Here is a 26,231-nt window from a genome sequence, read left to right on the forward strand (position 1 = left end):
CACCACCACCACCACCACCACATTTGTGTGCTAGATGTCTGTTAAGAACTCAGCTATCAGGTCACATGCCAGAATTGGTGGGGTGATATGTCCAAAGTAGAACTGTGAATAGCATTTACTAAGGGGTGGTAGTTGGTGAAAAATGTGAGAGGATAACCCTCATTGTCCTCTCTGAAATACTTTACTGCCTCATAGAGGGCAAGCAGTTCATGGTCACATGCAGACCACAACTTTTGTGATCCCTTTGATTTGTGTGAGAAGAATCATGGGAGTTGGTGTATGCCATTAACTATTTGCTGTAGGACAGTGATGATGGTGATGTTGCTAGTGTCAGCCATGATTGACAGGTGGGCTGTTGATGAGGGGTGGGCCAGGGTCACAGCCCTCTGTAGTGACTGTTTGATTGCCGTGAAAGCCTGTGACCTTTTTTTTTTTTTTTTTTTTTTTTTTTAACCACAGAATAGACTGGTTGTCTTTGGTGTGGATTCCAGAAGGGGCATTGGTGAGGGGTGCCTGGATTTTGGCTGCCTGCAGAATGTGATGCCATTAGAAATTTACCATCCTGCTGATGAGACACAATATCCTATGAATGTTGGGCTTTGCTGACATGAGTGGCATTTGCGTACAGTGGCTTTCATGATTTACCATTTCTCAGGGGGAGAGGCAGCATGCTTTGTGAGAGACAGACAGTCTGCTGTAGTCACTTGTTGCCCGAACACTGACTGCACTGTCACTTGTTTCAGTGGCACTAACCTCTGTGTTCATAGTGTTTGTCAAAGGTGGTTGCTGTTGGTGAGAGGTGATGTCCACAAAGACTCGAGCAGATTGATGCAATATTGGATGGTATCCACTGCTTGTATGCAGTAGTGGCATGTGTGCCTGTTGCTGGTAGTGTCTGTATATTCCAGAGTGAGCAGTGCCTGGGTCAATGATTTGTTGAGATGACAGTATTTGTTGTCATCGTTGGGGAAGGCAGAGAATTTCTGCACTCTGGCATGGAGGTCCTTCACTGTGTGCTATACATCTGCTGGGTTTGCATCCTAGGGTGATAGTTGTTCTGCAGTGATGGTAGGTGAGGTCTGAAGGGTCCTAAGTTGTAATTCTGCCTCCACTAGCTGATTCTGATGCTCATGCAGTATTGGGTATTGGGAGGGTTGGGAACACTTGTTTGTGGTTGTGTCAACTTGTGCATGAAACCAGCACCACTCTATGGTTTGTTGTTTGCTGTCCATATCCTGCAGTGCAGATGGCATTGCACTGTCTTTGGTTGTTAGGTGTGAGAGGCTTGGTGCAGCTGGCCATGGTTGATGACCGGCAGCAGTGGCATCGGGTGTCATTGGGTAGGCACAGCAGCAGTTTGTCGTGGCCTGCTGGGTAGTGGGGTAAGATGGCCTCCACTGCTCTGCACGCGATGTGTTGGAAAACCTCAGGTTAGATCGGTACTGTTCAGTGGGTACATCCTGGAAAGGGCAATGTGGCTGCTGTTGTCCATGCTCAGTGCATTGGATAACCTCAGAAGGGGTCGATTTCATTCAGAAGCTGTCTATCAACATGTTGTACAACATGGCTGCCTGCAATATGTAGTGCCGGTGGATGTTGGGTAGTGTGGATGGCCATTTTGCAAAGCGTATATGCGATCTGATAACTGTAATTCATGGTCCAATAGGAGACTATTGCTACATATCAGCACAGCTTGGATTTTACATGGTAGTTTTCTTGGCCACATGGCCCACAATGAAATGTCAGGCACCACTGTGAAGGTGGTTATACATATAATTGTTCCACGTGATTGGCTTGAAGTACTTGTTGCACAGAGGTCTTGCCTTGTCTCAGGAGCAACACTTTTTTAACTTGTTTGAACTTGTTAAATTTGGATTGAGTCAGTATGATGTCACAGATCATAGAGGTATGTTCACCTAAATGACATAATAATGTCAAGTAATTTGTTGCATTGTGAAACATGTTCCGTGCAGGTAACACCGATTCAGTGATAGGGAACCAAGTATGAGGCAGATCCACTAAGAATGAAGACAGTTTATGAGGTGTCATAGGGATGGTGTCGATAGGTTACTATTTGATTAGATCCAGGGATAGCAGGTTGTGGAACAAGGCTCGGCCAGCAAGCTTCGCTACCAGGTAGGAACATATTCGTCACCTGAGACCCTGATGTAGTAGCACAAGAGGTGGGAGGGGGGGGGGGGGGGCGGCTGAATGTGTGTCAGTGCATGTGAACACTGGCAACCCAAGCGATGGTAAGGTGGCTTACATGTGTTACATCGAGTTGTTTTTGAATAGGAGGTGGGCTGATGTGATTCGTTGCAGTGTGAGGTGGCAGCTGGTGCCATGTGCGGACAAGGGTTTCAAGTGCACATGGTTAAAAGTGGAGTAAGTCATTTTTGATCAGAATTTCTTCTTTTATGTGCCTCAAATTGCTCACTGCATGGTATAGTCCATAAAGAATGCTGTTGAGCCCAACAAAAGGTCTGAAAATTCCCTGTTGATCACTGGTATCCATAGAGCTGGTGGCAGTTCCTATGTTCATTAAATATTCTTTGGGTTTACTGTGGTCTGGGGTCACCAATAAGGAAATAATGGGTAGCCAGGGTCAAGTAGAGTGATATACAGACACCTTGGTGAAGTATTCCACATAAACAAAGCATGTACAAGAACTGTTACTGTTACACACAGAGAGGCAAGCAAGAAATGGTGATCAAACATATTGAAATTAGGCTACAGGTAAACCATATCTGTAGTTGCTGCAGCTGAAACATTGGCTAGTGCCCATACTGGAGGTTGATGTCGCCACAATTCTGTTGCAGACTGAAACCAGATGACATGTCCATCTAACACAGATTACTCAATGAACGGCTAATAATACCTCTAGAGTTCCATTGTCCAAGTTCATTCATTGAACCAGATGCAAATATCAGTGTAATTCATTAAAGCGTCTGATTCATTAAAGCAGCTAGTCTGCCACTCAGGCTGCTGTTCAACATTTGCTGCCTAACATTCAGAATTCAATTGCCACTTCCACTAAACCAAACTACTGACCATATGTGCCACATAACTGGTTATCACTGGGCTATCATACTAATCATACTAACAGTCCTCTAAGCAACCATTACTTGTGCTCCTGACATTCTGTTGTTCTACAGACTCATCGCCTATTATCACAATGGGCATCAGAGTGTGTCTCACAAAAACACTATGTTGTTGTGGTCTTCAGTCCAGAGACTGGTTTGATGCAGCTCTCTGTGCTACTCTATGCTGTGCAAGCTTCTTAATCTCCCAGCACCTACTGCAACCTACATCCTTCTGAATCTGCTTAGTGTATTCATCTCTTGGTCTCCCTCTACAAATTTTACCCTCCGTGCTGCCCTCCAGTACCAAACTGTTGATCCCTTGATGCCTCAGAACATGTCCCACCAACTCATCCCTTCTTCTAGTCAAGTTGCATCACAAATTTCTCTTCTCCCCAATTCTATTCAATACCTCCTCATTAGTTATGTGATCTACCCATCTAATCTTCAGCATTCTTCTGTAGCACCACATTTTGAAACCTTCTATTCTCTTCTTGTCTAAACTATTTATCATCCACATTTCACTTCCATACATGGCTATTGTCCATACAAATACTTTCAGAAACAGCTTCCTGACACTTAAATCTATACTTGATGTTAACAAATTTCTTCTTCAGAAATGCTTTCCTTGCCATTGTTGTTCTATATTTTATATCCTCTCTACTTCGACCATCATCAGTTATTTTGCTCCCCAAGTAGTAAAACTCATTTACTACTTTAAGTATCTCATTTCCCAATCTAATTCCCTTAGTATCATCCAATTTAATTCAGCTACATTCCATTATCCTCATTTTGCTTTTGTTGATGTTCATCTTATATCTGCTTTTCAAGACTCTGTCCATTCTGTTCAACTGCTCTTCCAGGTCCTTTGCTGTCTTTGACAGAATTACAATGTCATCGATGAACCTCAAAGTTTTTATTTCTTCTCCATGGATTTTAAGTCCTACTCTGAATTTTTCTTTCATTTCCATTACTGCTTGCTCGATATACAGATTGAATAACATGAGGGTAGGCTACAACCCTATCTCACTCCCTTCCTAACCACTACTTCCCTTTCATACCCCTCGACTCTTATAACTGACATCTAGTTTCTGTACAAATTGTAAATAGCCTTTTGCTCCCTGAATTTTACCCCTGCCACCTTGAGAATTTGAAAGAGAGTATTCCAGTTAACACTGTCAAAAGCATTCTCTAAGTCTACAAATGCTAGAAATGTAGGTTTGCCTTTCTTAATCTGTCTTCTAAGATAAGTCGTAGGATCAGTATTGCCTCATGTGTTCCAATATTTCTATGGAATCCAAACTGATCTTCCCTGAGGTTGGCTTCTACCAGATTTTCCATTTGTCTGTAAATAATTTGTGTTAGTGACTTATTAAACTGACAGTTTGGTAATTTTCACATCTGTCAACACCTGCTTTCTTTGGGATTGGAATTATTATATTTTTCTTGAAGTCTGAGGGTATTTTGTCTGTCTCATACATCTTCCTCACCAGGTGGTAGAGTTTTGTCAGGGCTGGCTCTCCAAAGGCTATCAGTAGTTCTAATGGAATGTTGTCTACTCCTGGGGCCTTGTTTTGACTTAGGTCTTTCAGTGCTCTGTCAAACTCTTCACGCAGATTCATATCTCCTATTTCATCTTCATCTACATCCTCTTCTATTTCCATAATATTGTCCTCATGTACATCCCCCTTGTATAGATCCTTTATATACTCCTTCCACCTTTCTGCTTTCCTTTCTTTGCTTAGAACTGGGTTCCCAACTGAGCTCTTGATGTTCATACAAGTTGTTCTCTTTTCTCCTAATGTCTCTCTAATTTTCCCGTAGGCAGTATCTATCTTACCCTTAGTGATAAATGCCTCTACATCCTTACATTTGTCCTCTAGCCATCCCTGCTTAGCCATTTTGCACTTCCTGTCAATCTCATTTTTGAGACGTTTGTATTTCTTTTTGCCTGCTTTATTTACTGCATTTTTATACTTTCTCCTTTCATAAATTAAATTCAATGTATCTTCTGTTACCCAAGGATTTCTACTAGCCCTCATCTTTTTACCTACTTGATCCTCTGCTGCCTTCACTATTTCGTCCCTCAAAGCTACCCATTCTTCTTCTACTGTATTTCTTTCCCCCATTCTTGTCAATCATTCCCTAATGCTCTCACTGAAACTCTCTACAATCTCTGGTTCTGTCAGTTTATCCAGGTCCCATCTCCTTAAATTCCCACCTTTTTGCAGTTTCTTCAGTTTTAATCTACAGTACATAACCAATAGATTGTGGTCAGTATCCACATCTGCCCTTGGGAATGTCTTACAATTTAAAACCAGGTTCCTAAATCTCTGCCTTACCATTCTATAATCTATCTGAAACCTTCCTGTGTCTCCAGGCCTCGTCCATATATACAATGTTCTTTCAGGATTCTGGAACCAAGTGTTAGCTAGGATTAAATTATGTTCTGTGCAAAATTCTACCAGGTGGTTTCCTCTTTAATTCCTTACCCCTATTCCACATTCACCTACTGCATCTCCTTCTCTTCCTTTTCCTACTATCAAATTCGAGTTACCCATGACTACAAATTAAATTATTTAAATGATTCATAAATCATTAATATAATATATGACATTGAATGCACATTGATGAAACATTCTATGTGACCAGCAGCCAAGACACTCCTGCTAAATATTGTTCTTAAATCTCATAATTTATTGTACAAAAGAAATGTGCTAAGTGAGAAGATATTCTTAAGTGTTTGGTGTTATTCTAAAGGAAATTGTCTCCTCTTTCTCATCATATGTTCAGATTTGTATTATTCCTTACCATTTTCTCATTATTTTCATGTTTAATTGTGCCAGACTTAACCATCAACTGATCTGTGTAAATGTGAGTCAACTGCATCTTATAATCCTGAATTCTACTGTTACAGTGATTCCAAAGTGATGTGCCACTATAAGTCAGTCTATATCTTATCTCTATGTGTCTGTAAATAATTAGTTCTATTGTTGTATTACCTTGTGGCCCAACCCGGATAGCCATGCTTGTTAGAATGCTGCTTCTGGGACTTTGGCATTTGCACTGGCCCTAGATCAAATCCATCCAGTGATGGTTTACCACATCTGACTTGAGAATAGGGACTTGCAGTTGGTAAGAAGGCAGCTAGGAGGAGGAGATATTCAGACAGTTGCACTTTGGACATAACCAATAGATTTGACCAACTGTAAGAGTTGAGGAGAGAGGAGCCTCCTGTAGCTGAAGATGTAGGAAATATGCAGTAGTCCTCAGCAGTTAGAGAGCCTAAGTCAGTTGCAAATTGTAGCACAAAGAAGAAGGTTCTGCAGCTAGGTAGTTCGCATGGCAGAGGTGTGAGCCAGCAGTTGCAGGAAGTGTAGGGAAGTGAGTACCAGGTCACCAGCATTATGAAGCCTAGTGCAGGGTTGGCTCAGGTCGCTGTTAACATTGGGGACTCATGTAGGAATTTTACGAAAAAGGACCAGTTAGTAATTGTGGATGGAGCAGGGAATAGTCTTGATAGTGATGGCTAATACACTCCTGGAAATGGAAAAAAGAACACATTTACACCGGTGTGTCAGACCCACCATACTTGCTCCAGACACTGCGAGAGGGCTGTACAAGCAATGATCACACGCACGGCACAGCGGACACACCAGGAACCGCGGTGTTGGCCGTCGAATGGCGCTAGCTGCGCAGCATTTGTGCACCACCGCCATCAGTGTCAGCCAGTTTGCCGTGGCATACGGAGCTCCATCGCAGTCTTTAACACTGGTAGCATGCCGTGACAGCGTGGACGTGAACCGTATGTGCAGTTGACAGACTTTGAGCGAGGGCATATAGTAGGCTTGCGGGAGGCCGGGTGGACGTACCGCCAAATTGCTCAACACGTGGGGCGTGAGGTCTCCACAGTACATCGATGTTGTCACCAGTGGTCGGCGGAAGGTGCACGTGCCCGTCGACCTGGGACCGGACCGCAGCGACGCACGGATGCACGCCAAGACCGTAGGATCCTACACAGTGCCGTAGGGGACCGCACCACCACTTCCCAGCAAATTAGGGACACTGTTGCTCCTGGGGTATCGGCGAGGACCATTCGCAACCATCTCCATGAAGCTGGGCTACGGTCCCGCACACCGTTAGGCCGTCTTCCGCTCACGCCCCAACATCGTGCAGCCCGCCTCCAGTGGTGTCGCGACAGGTGTGAATGGAGGGTCGAATGGAGACGTGTCGTCTTCAGCGATGAGAGTCGCTTGTGCCTTGGTGCCAATGATGGTCGTATGCATGTTTGGCGCGTGCAGGTGAGCGCCACAATCAGGACTGCATACGACTGAGGCACACAGGGCCAACACCCGGCATCATGGTGTGGGGAGCGATCTCCTACACTGGCCGTACACCACTGGTGATCGTCGAGGGGACACTGAATAGTGCATGGTACATCCAAACTGTCATCGAACCCATCGTTCTACCATTCCTAGACCGGCAAGGGAACTTGCTGTTCCAACAGGATAATGCACGTCCGCATGTATCCCGTGCCACCCAACGTGCTCTAGAAGGTGTAAGTCAACTACCCTGGCCAGCAAGATCTCCAGATCTGTCCCCCATTGAGCATGTTTGGGACTGGATGAAGCGTCGTCTCACGCGGTCTGCACATCCAGCACGAACGCTGGTCCAACTGAGGCGCCAGGTGGAAATGGCATGGCAAGCCGTTCCACAGGACTACATCCAGCATCTCTACGATCGTCTCCATGGGAGAATAGCAGCCTGCATTGCTGCGAAAGGTGGATATACACTGTACTAGTGCCGACATTGTGCATGCTCTGTTGCCTGTGTCTATGTGCCTGTGGTTCTGTCAGTGTGATCATGTGATGTATCTGACCCCAGGAATGTGTCAATAAAGTTTCCCCTTCCTGGGACAATGAATTCACGGTGTTCTTATTTCAATTTCCAGGAGTGTATAATGTAGGTGGTGACCCGGTAAAGATAGCCACTCAATCTGGTGGCACTAATGTGCACTTTGTGCAGCTATTTCAGCGTCATGATTGGTCTCATCTTAATGCTTATGTTAGGCGTGTTAACATGCGGCTGCATAAGGCACTGATGGCGGAGGGTATGACTTACACTGTAGTGGTGCCACTTGAGTCTATCAATAGATTAAGTTTCGCTAGGCATGGCCTGCACCTCACTATGTATGGGAAGGGGAGGCTGGCATAGCTTACAGGTGACAGTGTAGTGGGTGGTAGTGGGATCGCTCATGGAAAAATTCCTGTAGTAGTTGGTGTTAGAGTTGCACATTTTTTAGATTGAAGTCAGCTGATAGGTACCCCTGCTTGAAGGAAGTCCCTCTAAAAAGGAATCACCTTCATAGGAGGTCAAGAATCCTAGTAGAGAAGAAATTAGCATATTTCATCAACATATAAGAGGTATTAGAGATAAAGTTAGTGAACTGCTTATAATTGTTGACTCTGACATTATTGTTATATAGGAGCACCACTTAAATAATTTGACAATTCAGAGGCTTCCTTGAGCAGGATAGAAATTAGCTGCCTGTTTTTCAAGGAGTTCTTTGTGGAGTGGGGGAGTTGCCATGTATGTAAAAAACAGTATTCCATTGGAGTCCGTAGATGTATCACAGCAAAGTACTGAGCAGGTTTTTGAATGCTGTACAAGGGCAGTTGAATTTAGTAAAACTGAACTTCTAATTATTGTTGTTTATAGGTCCTCTAACTCTGACTTCAGAACATTTCTGCTCAAGTGAGAGAGGGTTCTTGGTTCACTATATAGGAGATACCAGAAATTAGTGGTGACTTCAGTATTAATTTTGTATAAAGTTGTACATGAAAAAGGATGTTGGAAGCTCTCCTAAACTCATATGATCTGAGGCAGACTGTTTTTCCCAACCGTGGTGCAGGGGAACAGTAGCACAGCTGTAGACAATATTTTTATTCATTCTTCATTACTAGATAGGCATTCTATTAGTAAACAAATGAATGGATTTTCAGACCATGATGCACAAATTTCAACACTAAAAGGTTTTTTGTACTCAAACAAATGTTATATATAATCACAAACTACATAGAAAAGCTAATCCAATAGCAATAGAGAGTTTTTTAAACCTCTTTAAGGAACAAGAGTGGCAGTATGTTTAGGGTGCAGATAACATAGGTGACAAATATGATGTGTTCCGTAACACATTTCTGATACTCTTCGAAAGTTGTTTTCCACTAGCAGTAAAAGGCAGCCTGGGTGGCTGACTAGTGGGACAAGGATATCATGTAGAACAAAGTGGGAATTATATAAAACTGTTAGAATAATCACAATCAAGCTACGGTAGCTCATTACAAACAGTATTGCCAGATGCTTAAAAATGTTATCAGGAAGGCAAAGAGTATGTGGTACACAAATAGAATAGCTTATTCACTGTATAAAATTAAAACAATATGGTCAGATGTGAAGGAACTGTCTGGTCAGCAGCACAAGGTCAATGATATAATGCCAGTTTGTAGTAAAAATATTTCTGTTACTCGTATGTCAGATATATAAATACATCATTTAACAATCATTTTCTGAGCATTGCTGGTGAATTAAATAAAACCTTAGTTTCTACAAGTAATCATATAACTCTCTTGGCAAATGCCTTTCCTGTGTGATACTGACAAGGGTGAGATTGAGTCGATAATTAAATCACTGAAGGCAAAGGATGCTCATGGATATGATGGAGTGCCTAGCAGAATATTAAAGTACTGTGCTGCAGATGTTAGCCCTGTTCTTAGCCATATTTGTAATTTTTCCTTTAAGAATGGTCAGTTTCCTGAATGATTATAATACTCAGTAGTAAAGCTGTTTTATAAAAAGAGAGAAAGAGAAACTGTAGGCAATTTTAGATCTCTTTCTGTGCAATCAATGATTGCTAAGTTTTTTGAAAAGGTTGTGTATGTAAGGATAATTGATCATTTTATTTCACATAATTTGCTATCAAATGTACTATTTAGCTTTAGAAGTGGTTTAACAACTGAAAATGCTATTTCTCTTTTCTCTGTGAAACACTGGATGGATTAAACAAAAGGTTTCAAATGCTAGACATCCTTTTTTATTCAACTAAGGCTTTTGAATGTGTTGATCACAAAATATTGCTCCAGAAGTTGGACCATTATGGAACACTGGGAGTAGCTCACAATTGGTTCATCTCTTACTTTAACAACAGACAGCAAAAGGCCATTATTCATGTGTTGAGAATGGTTGTGATATTTATATAAATGATATGCCCTCAAGTATTGCAGGTAATTTTAAAGTATTTCTGTTTGCTGATGACACTAGCTTGTTAGTAAAGGATGTTGTGTGCAACATTGGTTCTGTTTCAGATAGTGCACTTCATGACATAATTTCATGGCTTGTAGAAAATAAACTAATGCTAAATCACAATAAGACTCAGTTTTAAGGTTACTAACATACAATTTTAAAAAATCCACCATTTTAATTGCACTGAATGGGTATATGATCAGTGAAACTGAACAGTTCAAATTTCTAAGTGTTCAGATAGATAGTAAACTGTTGTGGAAAGCCCACATTCAGGATCTTGTTTAAAGACTTAATGCTGCCATTTTTCTGTTCGAACAGTATCTTAAGTAAGTGACACTTCGATACTAAAAGTAGTCTACTTTGCTTATTTTCATTCACTTATGTTGTATGGTATTATAGTAACTCTTCCCATTCTCAGAATATCTTTTTGGCTCAGAAACAGGCAGTTCAACCAATAAGTGATGTAAGTTCAGAAACCTCTTGTATACCTCTGTTCACTAGTCTGGGTATTCTGACATTGGCCTCTCATTATATGTATTCTTTAATGTTAGTTCTTGTTAACAGTATCAGCTTACTCCCAAGAATTAGCAGCTTTCACTCAGTTAACACTAGGCTGAAATCCAATCTGCATTTGGATTGCACTTCCATGACTCTTGTGTAGAAAGGTGTGCAGTATACTGCTGCATCTATTTTCAATAAGCTACTACAAGAATTCAAATATCTTAGCAGCAATCCACACACTTTCAAATCGAAACTGAAGAGTTTCCTCATGTGTCACTCCTTCTGTCAAGCACTTCCTTGAAAAATTAAGCTGATTCCTATGTTATATTGTTGACTGCATTTACATAAACTTATGGCTTGTCTTTTTTTGGGTTCATAAACATTTTATTTTATCTGTTGTTACTTTTCTGTTGTAATTTCATGTACTGACACGTTCCATAAACTTGGAGATTTGCTCCTCAATTTGGTCCTACAGAACTATACATGTAAAATAAAATAAAATAAAAAAATCTTTTAACTGTGGCCTATGGTGGTGCATTTCAGTATGGCAATGGTGCAGCTCTGTCCCATTACATTCCAGACGGCACCAAAAAGCCCACTGCTTATGCCTCAAAGACTCTATCGTGCAGTATAATTATTAATGGGTGGAGAAGGAGGTGCTGGCTATTGATTCAAGCTACCAGGTGACACTCCCCATTACTGATATGACATTTGTTATCACTCCTTTGCACAATGTGCAAATGCTGATGTGCTATGACAGCTGCTCCGAAGTTCTACCAGCAGAAGGCTCTCTATTTCACATTGGACACTGCCTTAAAGCATATCTTGTTGGATTTTCTGTTGATAGCATGAGAGGTCACAAGTACCATGGCCAATGACTCACTTTTCCAGAAAATCTGCCCAGGTGGATTGAAGGAGCATGTCTCTTCAGGTGCCGCTCTAGCATGGCATACATTTTTTCTCCTCCATGATGAACTCTACATTGTCCAGGGCATCCTCTTGCTTGCCACTTGGGAGCAAAGATGTTGGGTGGCAGTCGCCACAGTGTTGTGTCCTTACACACTCCAGCTGCTGTAGGCATCGCACTGGGTTATGATTCATCTGAAGGTATTGGCACAATATCACATCTACTTGCTGGTGCGCAATTGCACCATTGAACATCTGGTGTGGGCTTGTGGAGCCAGTTCACAGAAACAAGCTGCACCCACATTCCATTTTTCCTCTTGGCTGGTCCCAGAGCACCATTGGGATATGGTGAGTATTGATTTTGTGGGTCTGTTTTTGAGCAACTTGTGGTTGTTAGTAGTTGACAACTTGTCAAATTTGCCATATACAGCCAAGTTTTCCTTCATTTGTCAACTGTCACTGTTCATGTGTTGTCAGTGATTTCTTCCAGTGAGGGATCCCCCAGGATCCTCAGCAATTTGTTTCATGGGTGTTTGATGACTTCTGCATTAGCAACAATAGGTAGCATCTGATTACCAAACCATATCACCTATCACTTCTAAATCAGAGATGAAGCTTTAATGCATATGTTCAAGCGCCAAATGAATAAATCAGTCTCTGCCTATTTCCACGACAATTTGTCGTTGTGTTTTCAGGCTATCTACCAGGCAGTGCTAGTCAGCGGGTGCAGTGTGATGGAACATTTGCATAGGTGTTAGCCATGGGGTCTCCTGAATTTGTTGCACACTGGTTCACATACCCCATATCACTGTGGCATGTCATGATTTTACTTGGGACTACAATTTGAACCCAGTCTTTCAATCAGCAGCAGAGGTGGCTGCCAGGTGTCATGGTCAGCTGCAAAGTTTTGCAGCTGTTTGTGGTGAATGTCAGTCAGGAATAGCTGACCCATCATGCATCAGTTGTGACAATGCCCTGTTAGGTCATCAACACAACAATTTGCCAGTTAGTCAGGTGGTAGGCTTGGTCATGATGTTGTTACAGATGTGAGCTCCCCCTAGCAGCAGTGTGGTTCCCTGCTGCCATCCCATTTGTGCCTTACACCATCCTCCTTTCGCCTGCAGCCTCTGGCCACCTCTTCCCTCTTCCCTTTTCCCTCTTCCCTCTTCCCTCTTCCCTCTTCCTCTCCTGTCTCTCTTCTCCCCTCACCAGTTAATATGGCCTCACCTCCACTATTCCAGTGAACCAGCCATTGCTTCAGCCTCCACAGCCTTCCACTTCTCCGAGAGAGCCAGCGGTGTTTGCATTGTCTCCTTCAGTCATCGGTCTATTGCCCAGGTCTCCAGCACTCTCTCTGGTTGTTTGCCTGAGATCATGGCCCAAGCCTGGCCATTTATGGCCCTATGTGACCTTTTCAGAGGGAGGCATTTAGTATTCTTGCCAGTGGAATCACAATGGAGGCAGATAAACTGGCATGGATTTGCAGCATCTTAGTGCAAACAATTGCCATGGGACCACATACAATGCATTGTATGGGCAGATCCACTGATAGAGCTGTTTACCTATGGGTAATGGTAAATTGGACAGGGCAGTACTCATGCTCAGTTCAACCATCGGGGTCCTCTTGTTGCACCTCATGCCATTTGTGTGTGCTTAATCATCAGCCACCTGTGTCTGCTGTGTGTTGAGTTCATCCCCATGCATATCTCTACTTGGTTTCAGACTTTCTACTTCCCTGTTTAATCATAGATGGACTCACACAGGGAGATTTTATTTCTTCCTGAATGGTTCTGTTGCCCAGCTTGCTGTTGAGCCACCATTGGCTCGTACAGTACCTTATGCTGACGGTGTTGTTTAGTAGCATAGTCACCCTTGTGCAGATACTAAATAGAGAAAAAGATTTTATGTAGGGAAAGGGCATTTATAACAGCCAAAAATGTTTAGTATTTGCAACAGTAAAAGTACCTTGTACTTTAATCATCTAATAAATGAAAATAACATGAACATTCTTCACACGCATTGTGCCAAAACTGACAGAGGCTATAGAATATAGAAATGACAAAACATCTAGTGGTCACGTTAATATAAAAAGATACACGCAAACACACATTTTGTTTATTTACATAGTCCATATATTTTATTGTGTACAGTTGTTAAAAATATGGAACAACACCCAGCAGAAAAATATTTTTCCATGGAAATATTAACAATGATTTGAGTGCACTGTTCAGAGAACTTTGGGAAGAACATTGGGGAGAAATTTATAATGTAGATAATGTTTATAGAAAGTTTAACTCTTGCTTGAACATGTTTCTAGAGCACTTTGAGTCTTGTTTCCCCATAGAACAAATAAGACCAAAACTGAATGAAAGCAAGAATAAGGAGTGGATTACTTCTGAGATTAAAGTACACTGTACTAAGAAGAGAGAACTCTACATGATTCAGAGAACAAGTAGTAGTCAGATTTTGAAACTCCATTACCACCAGTATTGTAATAGCCTCCAGTGCCATTAAAAAGCAAAACTTCAGTGCTATTCTCAAAAACTTAACACTCAAAGAATAAGGAAAAATCCATTTGGAATATTATTAAACAGAAAACAATCAAAAATAGTGGCACAAATGAAACTGAAGCCCACAGAAATGGTGACAGTTTTAAATCATTGGTCCCCGCAGTGGGAGCAGACACAGCATCCAGTAAAAAACAACCAAATACAGGTGCACTTGATTCACTCGGGCAGACACTGCAGGCACCACCAACATTAGTTTAAAAAATATGACCTCTAAAGAGATTACCAAATTTATCAGGTCATTAAATAGTAGTAATTCGAATATCTATGATTGTATTTCTAGCAGAATGTTAAAATCTTGTGCTGAGTTTATGGGATTACACTTAATCTATCTTTGTAATCAGTCAATGACTTTGTCATGATTACTGACAGGCTTAGATGGCTGCAGTAACAACCATCTACTAAACTGGCAATAAAAGAACTGACCTTTAATTAACGACCTATATTACTCCTTCTGATCTTTTCAAAATATTTGAAAAAGTAATCAATGATAGAAGACTAACTCATTTAACTGATGAGAACTTGTTAACTGTCTCACAATTTCTCTTTCTTAAATTATTCAGCACAGAAAAAACATTATAAGACCTCACAAATGAAACGCTAGCAGAGTTAAACAAGAGAAATTATCCTGTTTGTGTATTGTGCAACTTCACCAAAGCATTTGATTGTGTGACCTCAAAATTCTTTTTGAAAACTAAAGTGTTATGGCAATGTAACAGATGAGACATCATCAATGTACACAAGAAAAAGCAACAGACCAAAGATGGAATCTTGAGGAACACCAGCTGGATAACAAGGTAAAATCATATATAGATAAACCATTCAAGAAACTGGGTTCATTGTATTATACCCACTGAAGCAGCTGTCATTGCATTGATCTAAGAACAAGAGTGTTGTCTTCGTGTGCATATTTTCACTCCCTGTTGTCCTCTGAGGCAGGGCTCCTAAGGTAAAAAAAGTGCTTATTCAGCGAAAGTGAGCAGTGAGAATGTTGTGTAAAACAAATAACCATACGTCTTGCAAAAGCCTTTTTAATGATATTGGAATTCTTACACTCACAACCAAAAACATCTACTCCTCAATGGTCGTTGTTGTTGATACCAAAAATCAGTTCCAGCTGGATGATGATTTACAGTTACAGGATAAGACACAAAAATAATTGTCATGTAGGCTTTGCCTTCTTGTCTGGAGTTCAGATGGAACTATGTATTCTGGTGGGAAGATATTTCATATGCTCCCATCTAACCTAAAGCAAGAAATTCAGAATCTCCACTGACCACAGGCCCAGATCTAGGGGGTTTCACACCATGGTGTCTGCCTGGGCAGCAATTTCATGAAGGCACCAGACTCATATTCTTGAAGGAAAAAAACCTTGTTTCACAAAGCACTGAGCATCCAGAGCACATGGTCTATCAATTATTGATATTATTTTGAAATGCATCCCTGTTGGTTTTTGAACATTTTTGAACACATTCTAAGTTGATTTCTGAATGAATCACAAGTTGAGTTTTGAATGCGTGCATAGTGTACATGATGTCACTGACAGGGGAATTCCTATTGCATCTAGAAATAAAAAAACTTTCCCACAGAAAAAAAGAGCCTGGGATTATACGAGCTGAGCCAAATAAGCCCAAATGGGTGAATGCCAATCATTGTTTGTTTATGTAGTTGATTGGGTGTTCAAAAGATCAGCATTTCTGTAATTATTAGCAAAATCCATAGATTCAAACCACCAGAGTGGAAATAAATGACTATGAGGAATAACATGTAATAAAGATTACATATTACACTACTGGCCATTAAAATTGCTACACCATGAAGATGATGTGCTACAGACGCGAAATTTAACCGACAGGAAGAAGATGCTGTGATATGCAAATGATTAGCTTTTCAAAGTGGTGAACGCAAGTTGTAAACGTGTATTCGTCATCACTATACTGATGTATCACCTGGCATGATGGTATGGGGTGCCATTGGTTACATGTCTCGGTCACCTCTTGTTCACATTGATGGCGCTTTGAACAGTGGACGTTAAATTTCAGATGCGTTACGACCCGTGGCTCTACCCTTCATTCGATCACTGTGAAACCCCATATTTCAGCAGGATAATGCACAACTGCATGTTGCAGGTCCTGTATGGGCATTTCTGGATACAGAAAATGTTCACCTGCTGCCCTGGCCAGCACATTCTCCAGATCTCTCACCAACTGAAAACGTCTGGTCAATGGTGGCTGAGCAACTGGCTCGTCACAATAAGCCAGTCACTACTCTTGATGAACTGAGGTATCGTGTTGAAGCTGCATGGGCAGCTGTACCTGTACACACCATCCAAGCTCTGTTTGACTCAATGCCCAGGCGTATCAAGGTCGTTATTACGGCCAGAGGTGGTTGTTCTGGGAATTGATTTCTCAGGATCTATGCACTCAAATTGCGTGAAAATGTAATCACATGTCAGATCTAGTATAATATATTTGTCCAGTGAATACCCATTTATCATATGCATTTCTTCTTGGTGTAGCAATTTTAATGGCCAGTAGTGTATTTCCTCAGTGTATCCAAGAAAATTAAATTTTGACAGATAATTTTTGCCAGATCACTACACTACCAAGGGCCAGTTGTACAATCCCCGGTTAGCAGCCGCTTAAGTTCTATTCTTGGAATACCATGGAAAATGTGTTGTACAAACATTTAATAATGCCTAACTGTAGAATAAACATGGGATAACTAAACTGGTGATTCTGGCAGGGTTAATAAAGTTAACTGGAGAATAAGTTTTGACAATGGTAGGGATATGTACAGAATTAATGATGACAAGATTGTTAATCACAACAAGGAAGGAGCAGAAACAGGGACATCACATAAATTATCTGGAAGACTATGACAATTTCAAATTTCTTTAAAAATTTTGTACTAATACTTTTTGATCTCATGCTTGAGAAACTGGAGCATACGAATGAAATGTAAAACTCTTTCCTAATATAGAACTTTTTGCTTGTTGTAGGCCTAATAGGCATTAAACACACAGTTGACCAATGTGTATGTACAATTTTCAGAACATAGTTTTCTTGAGATTTAAATTAGCGGTATGTGAGGGTACAGGATGATGTCATGAAGTTACTGCAAATTTGCGTTTATGTTCTCATCAACAGAATAATAAATTCCATTGATATTTCCTTTACATTACTCTTAAAAATGTTGGTTTTATTTCTAATTGAAAGGCATTGTTTGCTAAAGAGTATTTTACATGTGTTACCTAGCCCATCATGCCATGTGCTCAATCTTGGACTCATCAGATGAATGTTTCCCTTGGTCCATGTGTCACGGTTAAGCATTTCTTCATTTGTTACAAACTGAACAAGGATTTTTTCCCCAAAGTAGACTGTTTTAGAGTATAAATACAGGGGACTGGCAATATATTATTTTTACATATTTTGGTAGCTGATTGTATTGACTTTTTTTCATTATTTTTATTATTCTCTCCTGCATAAGGAAAAATTTTCTGGGAGAAATCCTCTAAAAGGGGATGCTATATGCTATTATTGATAGTGAAATCCAAATATACTCCATTTTCAGTGAGTTTACATAAAGTTTTCCTGAGGATTCTGTTATGTAGCTGAGACTGCACAACTTTTTTAGCAGCTTCTCTCCTAATAAAATATTCTGTCCATTCATACTCCCAAAAAGTTTTTCCCTGGTACTACTTTGCCATCAGTTTTTAAGGGTTGCACATAAGAGGACAATATCTGAATGTATGGATGAACATATGAGCGTTATTGTTTGTCTCTGGCAGCAATATATTCTTGTACAGCCAGGAGAGGAGTCTTTCACAGCTCAGCACTTTCTTTATTTGGTGAATAGAGACTAACTTAAATATTTAGTCCAGTTTTCCTAGCCTAATGTAAATTATTACAGTTTTTATGCCCCCAACATTTAAAATTGTTTGATGTCTATTTAGTACTAAGCTCTGTCTCTAATGACATCACTAATCAATGGGACATTACACTCTAATCTTACTTCCTTCCTAAATACAAAGGAAAGGGATTGCCAAACTATCTCATCTGAAGATTTGTTTGCTAGGCTAATGTTCCAACATATTCAGTAATAGTAGAGAAATGCTTCTCTGAATGTGGATTATTAGATATTATACTACAATCATTTTAGTTAGTGTTGGCTTCATATCTTTCCATTTCTTACAGCTGAGGGGCTACAATTGCAAAATTACCAAAGAAATACGAGAATTACTTAATCAAGAGTGTGATTTAATTTCTTTGGGTCTTAAGAAAAGTGACTTAGATGGTCTACGTAAGCGAATAAAGAAGCTTTTTTTAGAATTTATGAAAGCTCCAGAGTTCAACCCGGCTGTCACTAAGGTATGTATATCAATAAACATCAAACTGTTTGGTCTGCAAGAACTATATATATATATATATATATATATATACAGGGCTATTACAAATGATTGAAGCGATTTCATAAATTCACTGTAGCTCCATTCATTGACATATGGTCACGACACACTACAGATACGTAGAAAAACTCATAAAGTTTTGTTCGGCTGAAGCCGCACTTCAGGTTTCTGCTGCCAGAGCGCTCGAGAGGGCAGTGAGACAAAATAGCAACGGGAGCCGAGAAAGCGTATGTCGTGCTTGAAATGCACTAACATCAGTCAGTCATAACAGTGCAACAACACTTCAGGACGAAGTTCAACAAAGATCCACCAACTGCTAACTCCATTCGGCGATGGTATGCGCAGTTTAAAGCTTCTGGATGCCTCTGTAAGGGGAAATCAACGGGTCGGCCTGCAGTGAGCACCAAGTGTGGGAGGAACTTGATTATCGGCTTGATGTCTGCCGAATCACTAAAGAGGCACATATCGAACATTTGTGAATGCCTAAAAAAACTTTTTGAGTTTTTGTATGTGTGTGCAAAGCATTGTGAAAATGTCTCAAATAATAAAGTTATTGTAGAGCTGTGAAATTGCTTCAATCATTTGTAATAACCCTGTATATATATAACTAAAGCGCTGGCAGGTCGATAGACACACAAACAAACACAAACATACACACAAAATTCAAGCTTTCGCAACAAATGGTTGCTTCGTCAGGAAAGAGGGAAGGAGAGGGAAAGACGAAAGGATGTGGGTTTTAAGGGAGAGGGTAAGGAGTCATTCCAATCCCGGGAGCGGAAAGACTTACCTAGTCTGCTTGCTGCTGTGTATGTGTGGATGGATATGTATGTGTGTGTGCGAGTGTATACCTGTCCTTTTTCCCCCTAAGGTAAGGCTTTCCGCTCCCGGGATTGGAATGACTCCTTACCCTCTCCCTTAAAACCCACATCCTTTCGTCTTTCCCTCTCCCCTCTTTCCTGACGAAACAACCGTTTGTTGCGAAAGCTTGAATTTTGTGTGTATGTTTGTGTTTGTTTGTGTGTCTATCGACCTGCCAGCGCTTTTGTTTGGTAAGTCTCATCATCTTTGTTTTTAGATATATTTTTCCCACATGGAATGTTTCCCTCTATATATATATATATATATATATATATATATATATATATATATATATATATATATATATATATATATCTCTTTGTGTGTGTGTGTGTGTGTGTGTGTGTGTGTGTGTGTGTGTGTGTGTGTATAAAATCCATAAGTGACTGAATTCACTGTTTGACTAAGTATAGATCTTTTTTCCTAAGATTAGATTTACCAGAAAAGTTCTGTCCATTATGATTATTTGTGATATTTTTATAGCTTTGTCCATAATAATAGCTTTGTCGGTAATTTTTAAACTAATAAGAAAAATTTTAGTGTCATTTTCTTTTACTAAAGCATTCAGTATTCTGGTGTTGTGTATTTAATTTCACTTTAAATTTGTTGTAATTAAAATAAATTGTAATTAGCCCATTAAAAAAAGGCAAAGCCACAGAATTGTGATAGAAGAATTTTAATTACATTATACAGAGATATAATGTGATGAAATCCCTTGATAGTTACATGGAAACTATCTTATCTTTGCTGTGAACCTCACAATGCTTGATCAAACCATATTCAACAAACAGCTGCAGCACATTAAATCTGCCTGCACAAAAATTTGTTTCTCATTAAGAAAACCAGCAGCATTTTTCTTGAGAAAATATACCCATAGTAAAGTACACTACAAGTACTGACACAGCCATGTCTCCGACACTGATCCACATTCTTCTGTTACTTATTAATACAGCTATGCAGAAGACAGTAGGCCAGTATGAAATTACAGCCTGGACCAAGGATGTCACATCATGCAATGGTAGTATAAATCAATTACAGATTAGGATCTGATCCTCCTCTACTATTGTGGCTCTATTCACATGACTTCTAAACATCTGTAAGAGTTCTGAAAACCTTAGGCCTTTCCCAAGAGCTCATTTCTGCACCAGTAAGCTTCTCACTCCATTTGCATGTCTTATTAGTAACTTATACACAAGATTTCATTGTTAACATCTACCTCCGCTCAACATACAGTCTCCTTGATCAGATGTCCACAGACACCCTATCCAGTATTTGTAAAGCTCCATTTGTTTCATCTCTTTTTTTGTGTCTCTTGAAGACAGATTGCATAGTTGATGTCACTGAAGGCACAAATACTAGTGTGCAGACACTCACTTTGAATGTACTGGAGCGTAAGTACAGCCTGAAGCTGAACCCATTAAATGGTTCAAATGGCACTGAGCACTATGGGACTTAACTGCTGAGGTCATCAGTCCCCTAGAACTTAGAACAACTTAAACCTAACTAACCTAAGGACATCACACACATCCATGCCCGAGGCAGGATTCGAACCCGCGACCATAGCGGTCGCACAGTTCCAGACTGTAGTGCCTAGAAACGCTTGGCCATCCTGGCCGGCTGAACCCATTAAAGTACATTAAGAACATAAATAGCAACAAAAATTGGAGGCCCACTACATGTACACTGGAGATAAGAACTACTCTTAACTGAGCTAGTACAACCCTTAATCCAAATGCGTAAAACTGCCCACTGGATGTTTAGTCAGTATTGCTGGTGTGATTGTCATGTCCTACAAATGACAGAGGTTCCAATGACTTCCAGCAAGCTATCTGACTCTCCTGTTTCTAGTTAGTTAGTTAGTTACATGGTCAATGGATCATTTTTCATGACAGATCATAATGATGTGTAATGAGTCATTTTACATTCATATTGCAAATTAATTTGTACATAGAGTTAATGTTATGAACATTTCTAACAAGAAAATGACCCAATATGTCAACACCTACCCTGAAATTTTTTACACAGGAAGAAGACAACAAGGAAATGCACTGCCAAAATATTAGGTGCTAAGAGGCACTGCAAGTATTTTGAAAAAAATGTTGAACTTACACATTTTTGCCATGCGAAGAACGTGTTATAACATCTGCATCTAATGCATCTACATGGTTACTCTGCAATTCACACTCAAGTGGCTGGTAGAGGGTTGATTGAACCATTTTCATACTACTTCTCTACCATTCCACTCGTGAATGGCACATGGGAAAAAGGAACACCTAAAGCCTTCCGTCAAATACTGATTTCTCTTATTTTATTAAAATGATCACTTCTTCCTAAGTAGGTGGGTACAACAAAACATTTTCACATTCAGAAGAGAAAGATGGTGATTGAAATTTCATAAATAGATCTTGCCGCAAAGAAAACTGCCTTTGTTTCAGTGACTGCCACCTCAACTCACATATCATATCAGTGACACTCTCACCCCCATTTGCGCGATAACACAGAACAAGCTGCCCTTCTTTGCACTTTTTCGGTGTCCTCTGTCAATCCCACCTGGTAACGATCCCACACCATGCAGCAGTATTCCAGCAGAGAACACACAAGTGTAATGTAGGCTGTCTCTTTAGTGGGTTTGTCACATCTTGTAACATCTTGCTACTGACTGTCAGTAGCAAGCCAGTGGGTGTGTTGGACCTTCCATTGAGCTACAGACCCCCTTGAAGATGTCTCCCGCAGTCGGAGACGAAACATTGGGATTCGACACAGAATTCATCAACCGACCATGGCATAACAGCCCGAATAATTATAATGGACATGATATTTCCGGCCGTGAAAGTCTACATTTTAGTACAACATTACCTACCTTATATCAGAATATTTCAGATCTGAATAGCATAACAAAAGAAGCACTTGATAAGGCTCTGGACTGGTTTGCAGCCAATAAACTCCTGTGTAATCCTAATAAAACCCAACAACTTTTAATGGGAATATAAAATGAAGTAGGCAATAAGTCAGTAAAACCCTTAGGGATTCACATTGACTCAAAACTCTATTGGGAGGAACATGTCAGTCACATATATGAAAAAATTATCTCGGGTGGCATACCTTATCTTGAAACTAAGGGAGGTAGTGAGCTTGGAGTAACTTAGGGTGACATACTTTGGGCTGTTCCAGTCACATATTTCATATGGTCTGATTATATGGGGGCACTCCCCTCACATCAAGAACATCTAAAAACTACAAAAAAAAAAATTATGCATAATATGTAAAAGAGGTCATAAGGACACTGTCATCCTCTTTTTTCCAGACTCAGAATTCTAGCAGCACCACTGTTTGAGATAGGAAAGTTAGATTTGGTGCAATATTTCTGAGTACACAAGTTACAGCCAGGTGCGGGCCTCTTGACAGTAAGTTACACTGACCAGCAGGTGTGATGCAGAATGGAGGCCAAAGGGCCACTGAACCACTGAAAACAGTAAATGCAATGGTTTGCATGGTGCAAGTTACAGGCAGAAGGGGCCCACTGGCGCAACCTAGGTGTTATGAGTACATGACTCGGAGCGACGCTTTAGCAAAACAAGAGGCGCACAGCTGCGTATAAATAGGTGCTGGTTTTCTAACAAGGGGGATTCAAGTGTGGCAGCTCTCCTGGATGGCAGGGCATGTCACAGCACTGGCTACAAACAGCAGCAGATGGTGCACTAGCATTCCAGTCCGCAGCTGGTTGCTGGTTTTAACCTCTGAGGCCAACGTGTGGTCCGTAGCCAGCCAGCAGTAGGCCACTTGATGGCTCTCTACTGCGGGCAGTCTTGTTGGCTCTCAACACACGCTGGAGGCATTGCGAGGAGAAGGCCACTGAGGCAGATGCCGGCGCATCCTGACATCGTCAAAACACTGTAGCTCTACATTGCCAGCATGCTGCAGTATGTTACATGGGTCGCTGAGGTAGCCCTTCCGTGCCAAGCTGTTTTGCAGACAGCAAAGTGGTGTCCTCGTCATTGCAGGACCCTGTGACACAGACAGAGAGGAACATGGCACTGTAGCTGGGAATAATAAAACACTTGAAGATCATGGCCAAGTTTTAATACGTCGCATCCTGACAGTTTCCATCCATGTCAAACATTCCTCCACTGCATGCCAACATCTACATTTGGCAGTTACAGCTACATTTGGTGTCCGAAGTGGGATTAGTATTTGAAGTATATTGTATGTGCATACAATGTAAAAGTCCATATCAATACCGATTTGTCTCCATTTGAGGTAGTGTACGGGCGAAAAATGCCATCACCGTTTGATTTAGTGAAGCTACAGAAAGGAAAGACCAGTGAATCTGTACGTCAATTCACGAGGGCAATTCAGGATGTTTGTAAATGGGTACAGAAGGTGAATATGAAAGCTTTGGAAAGGCAGGAAGACGCAGTGAAGTGGAAAGAAAGTTTATTGCAGTATAGAGTAGGGCAATGGGTAACGCTATCCAGCCCCTATATGCAAAAAGGGAAAATGAAGAAGTTTGTCATGAGGTATCAAGGGCCATACCACGTATTTGAAACCACATCCCCCTTAATATTAAGCTTTAGCTGCCAACTAAAACAATGATAGTACACATTGGCCTGTTGTCCAGATTTGATTCCAGGTATGTCACAGGAAGGGAAGAGGAAGAAAGAGGGAGTGGAGAGAGGTGTTAAGTGCAGGGAAAACCAGGAAGATACAGTACAGTATGTTGTATCATATGCTTTGTGATCCAGAATGTAGTAGAGTATTTGTAGTTTTTTGTTTTCTTGTTTGTGTCATTGGGTTTGCGTAGATTAATTAGGCATTGTATTTTCATATGTTGTATGTGTTTTTGAGTATTGTGACCCTGCTGGGGACAGCAGTCTTTTTGAAGACAGAGGAAGGGTGATGGTGATCACTGTCCTCAGGTCACTGAATAGGGGAGCATTGAGCAAATTGATAGAAGTAAACAACTGAGGAGGTATTGCTGATCCTGGCAGTTAACAGCCAGTACACTTAGATGACAAGAGAGGAATTATGGAACTGCCATAGAGTGAAGGTAACAGTATGCCCAGCCAGGGTGATAAGCACCAATTTGGACACATGCACGGTGCAGTTGTTGTTAGCCAGGAGGAAAGAAATAGACTGTCCAAGGGACATCGTGGAGCCAAAATTGAGCTTGCAACGGGTCAAGATGCATTGGAGCTTCTCCACCTATGAAAATTTGATAGTAGTAGCAAGTTCTCTTGAGCAGGGAGTACTTGCAGAAGTGAAATGTATAGAGATCAAGGGGGAGGGGGGGGGGGCAGAATTTTAATTAATGGAACTGCATGTAACATAATAGGACCAACCTTCCATCTGCCAGCGGCAATTTCAGGAGTCACGCAATTCAATGTTACACAGCCACAGCTGTACTGGACAGAAGCAGCTTAAGAGTTTTGCCAAGGCAGAATCTGACCTTGTTAAATCAAACTCTGGAGTCAGGTCTGTTGAGATCCATAAACCAGTTTATTTCAGAGCAAGAGGAGTGCATATCAGCCAAGCAGCTTGTGCAGCATGTTGCTCAATATAGGGAAAGGCAATGACAAGTAACGATCGATTTGAGCACCTCTGTGCCAAGTGCCATTGCAGCCTTAACTTTGTTGTGTGTTGTTTTCACTCTGATCAGGCGGAGAACCAGTTCCAAGAGGGAACTGAAGGTAGTTCAAATCCCAGTTGATTGGATACCAAGGGTGTAAGACAGGTAGGTAAGTGGTTGATCGAGCATTAAGTGGAGTGGACATCCAGTAAGGAATTTTTATGTTTTGTCTTATGTCATGTGTTTAAGAGGACTATACCACATCTAACTTTCCTAATAGTAGTAGTAAATATGTTTATTTATTTATTTACTTGTCAAGTTCTGTAGAACCAAATTGAGGAGCAAATCTCCAAGATCATGGAATGTGTCAATACATGAAATTACAACATAAAAGTAATAAAAGATAAAAATAAATGTTCATGAACCTTAAAAAAGTCAGTCCATAAATTTAGGTAAACGCTATCAGCAATACCATAAAAATCAGCTTAATTTTTCAAGGAAGTCCTCGACAGAATAGAAGGAGAGACCGATGAGGAAACTCTTCAGTTTCAATTTGAAAGCGCGTGGATTACTGCTAAGGTTTCTGAATTCGAATGGCAGCTTATTGAAAATGGATGCAGCAGTATACTGCACACCTTTTTGCACAAGAGTTAAGAAAGTCCGATCCAAGCGCAGATCTGATTTCTGCCGAGTATTAACTGAGTGAAAGCTGCTTATTCTTGGGAACAAGCTAATATTGGTAACAAGAAATGACAATAAGGAATATACGTATTGAGTGGCCAATGTCAAAACATCCAGACTCGTGAACAGAGGTCGACAAGAGGTTCGTGAACTAACACCACTTATTGCCTGAACTGCCCGTTTCTGAGCCAAAAATATCCTTTTAGAATGAGAAGAATTACCCCAAAATATAATACCATATGACAATAACAAATGAAAATAAGCAAAGTAGACTAATCTTCATATCGAACGATCACTCACTTCTGATACCGTTTGAATAGTAAAAATGGTAGTATTAAGTCTTTGAACAAGATCCTGAACGTGGG

At 40.7% G+C, this 26,231-nt stretch overlaps 1 protein-coding gene across 1 annotated transcript in view; it reads left to right on the top strand.

Moving 5' to 3' along the window:
• LOC126184329 (IQ and ubiquitin-like domain-containing protein) overlaps positions 1-26,231 on the top strand; it is a 201,682-nt gene that overhangs the window by 70,886 nt on the left and 104,565 nt on the right. Inside the window, exon 6 of the mRNA XM_049926704.1 lies at positions 18,550-18,723. Within this exon, the coding sequence (XP_049782661.1) occupies positions 18,550-18,723 (174 nt within the window). The remainder of the gene's footprint in view (positions 1-18,549; positions 18,724-26,231) is intronic.

This window comes from Schistocerca cancellata, chromosome 4 (genome assembly GCF_023864275.1).
Source record: "Schistocerca cancellata isolate TAMUIC-IGC-003103 chromosome 4, iqSchCanc2.1, whole genome shotgun sequence".
NCBI classification, from domain to species: Eukaryota; Metazoa; Arthropoda; class Insecta; order Orthoptera; family Acrididae; genus Schistocerca; species Schistocerca cancellata.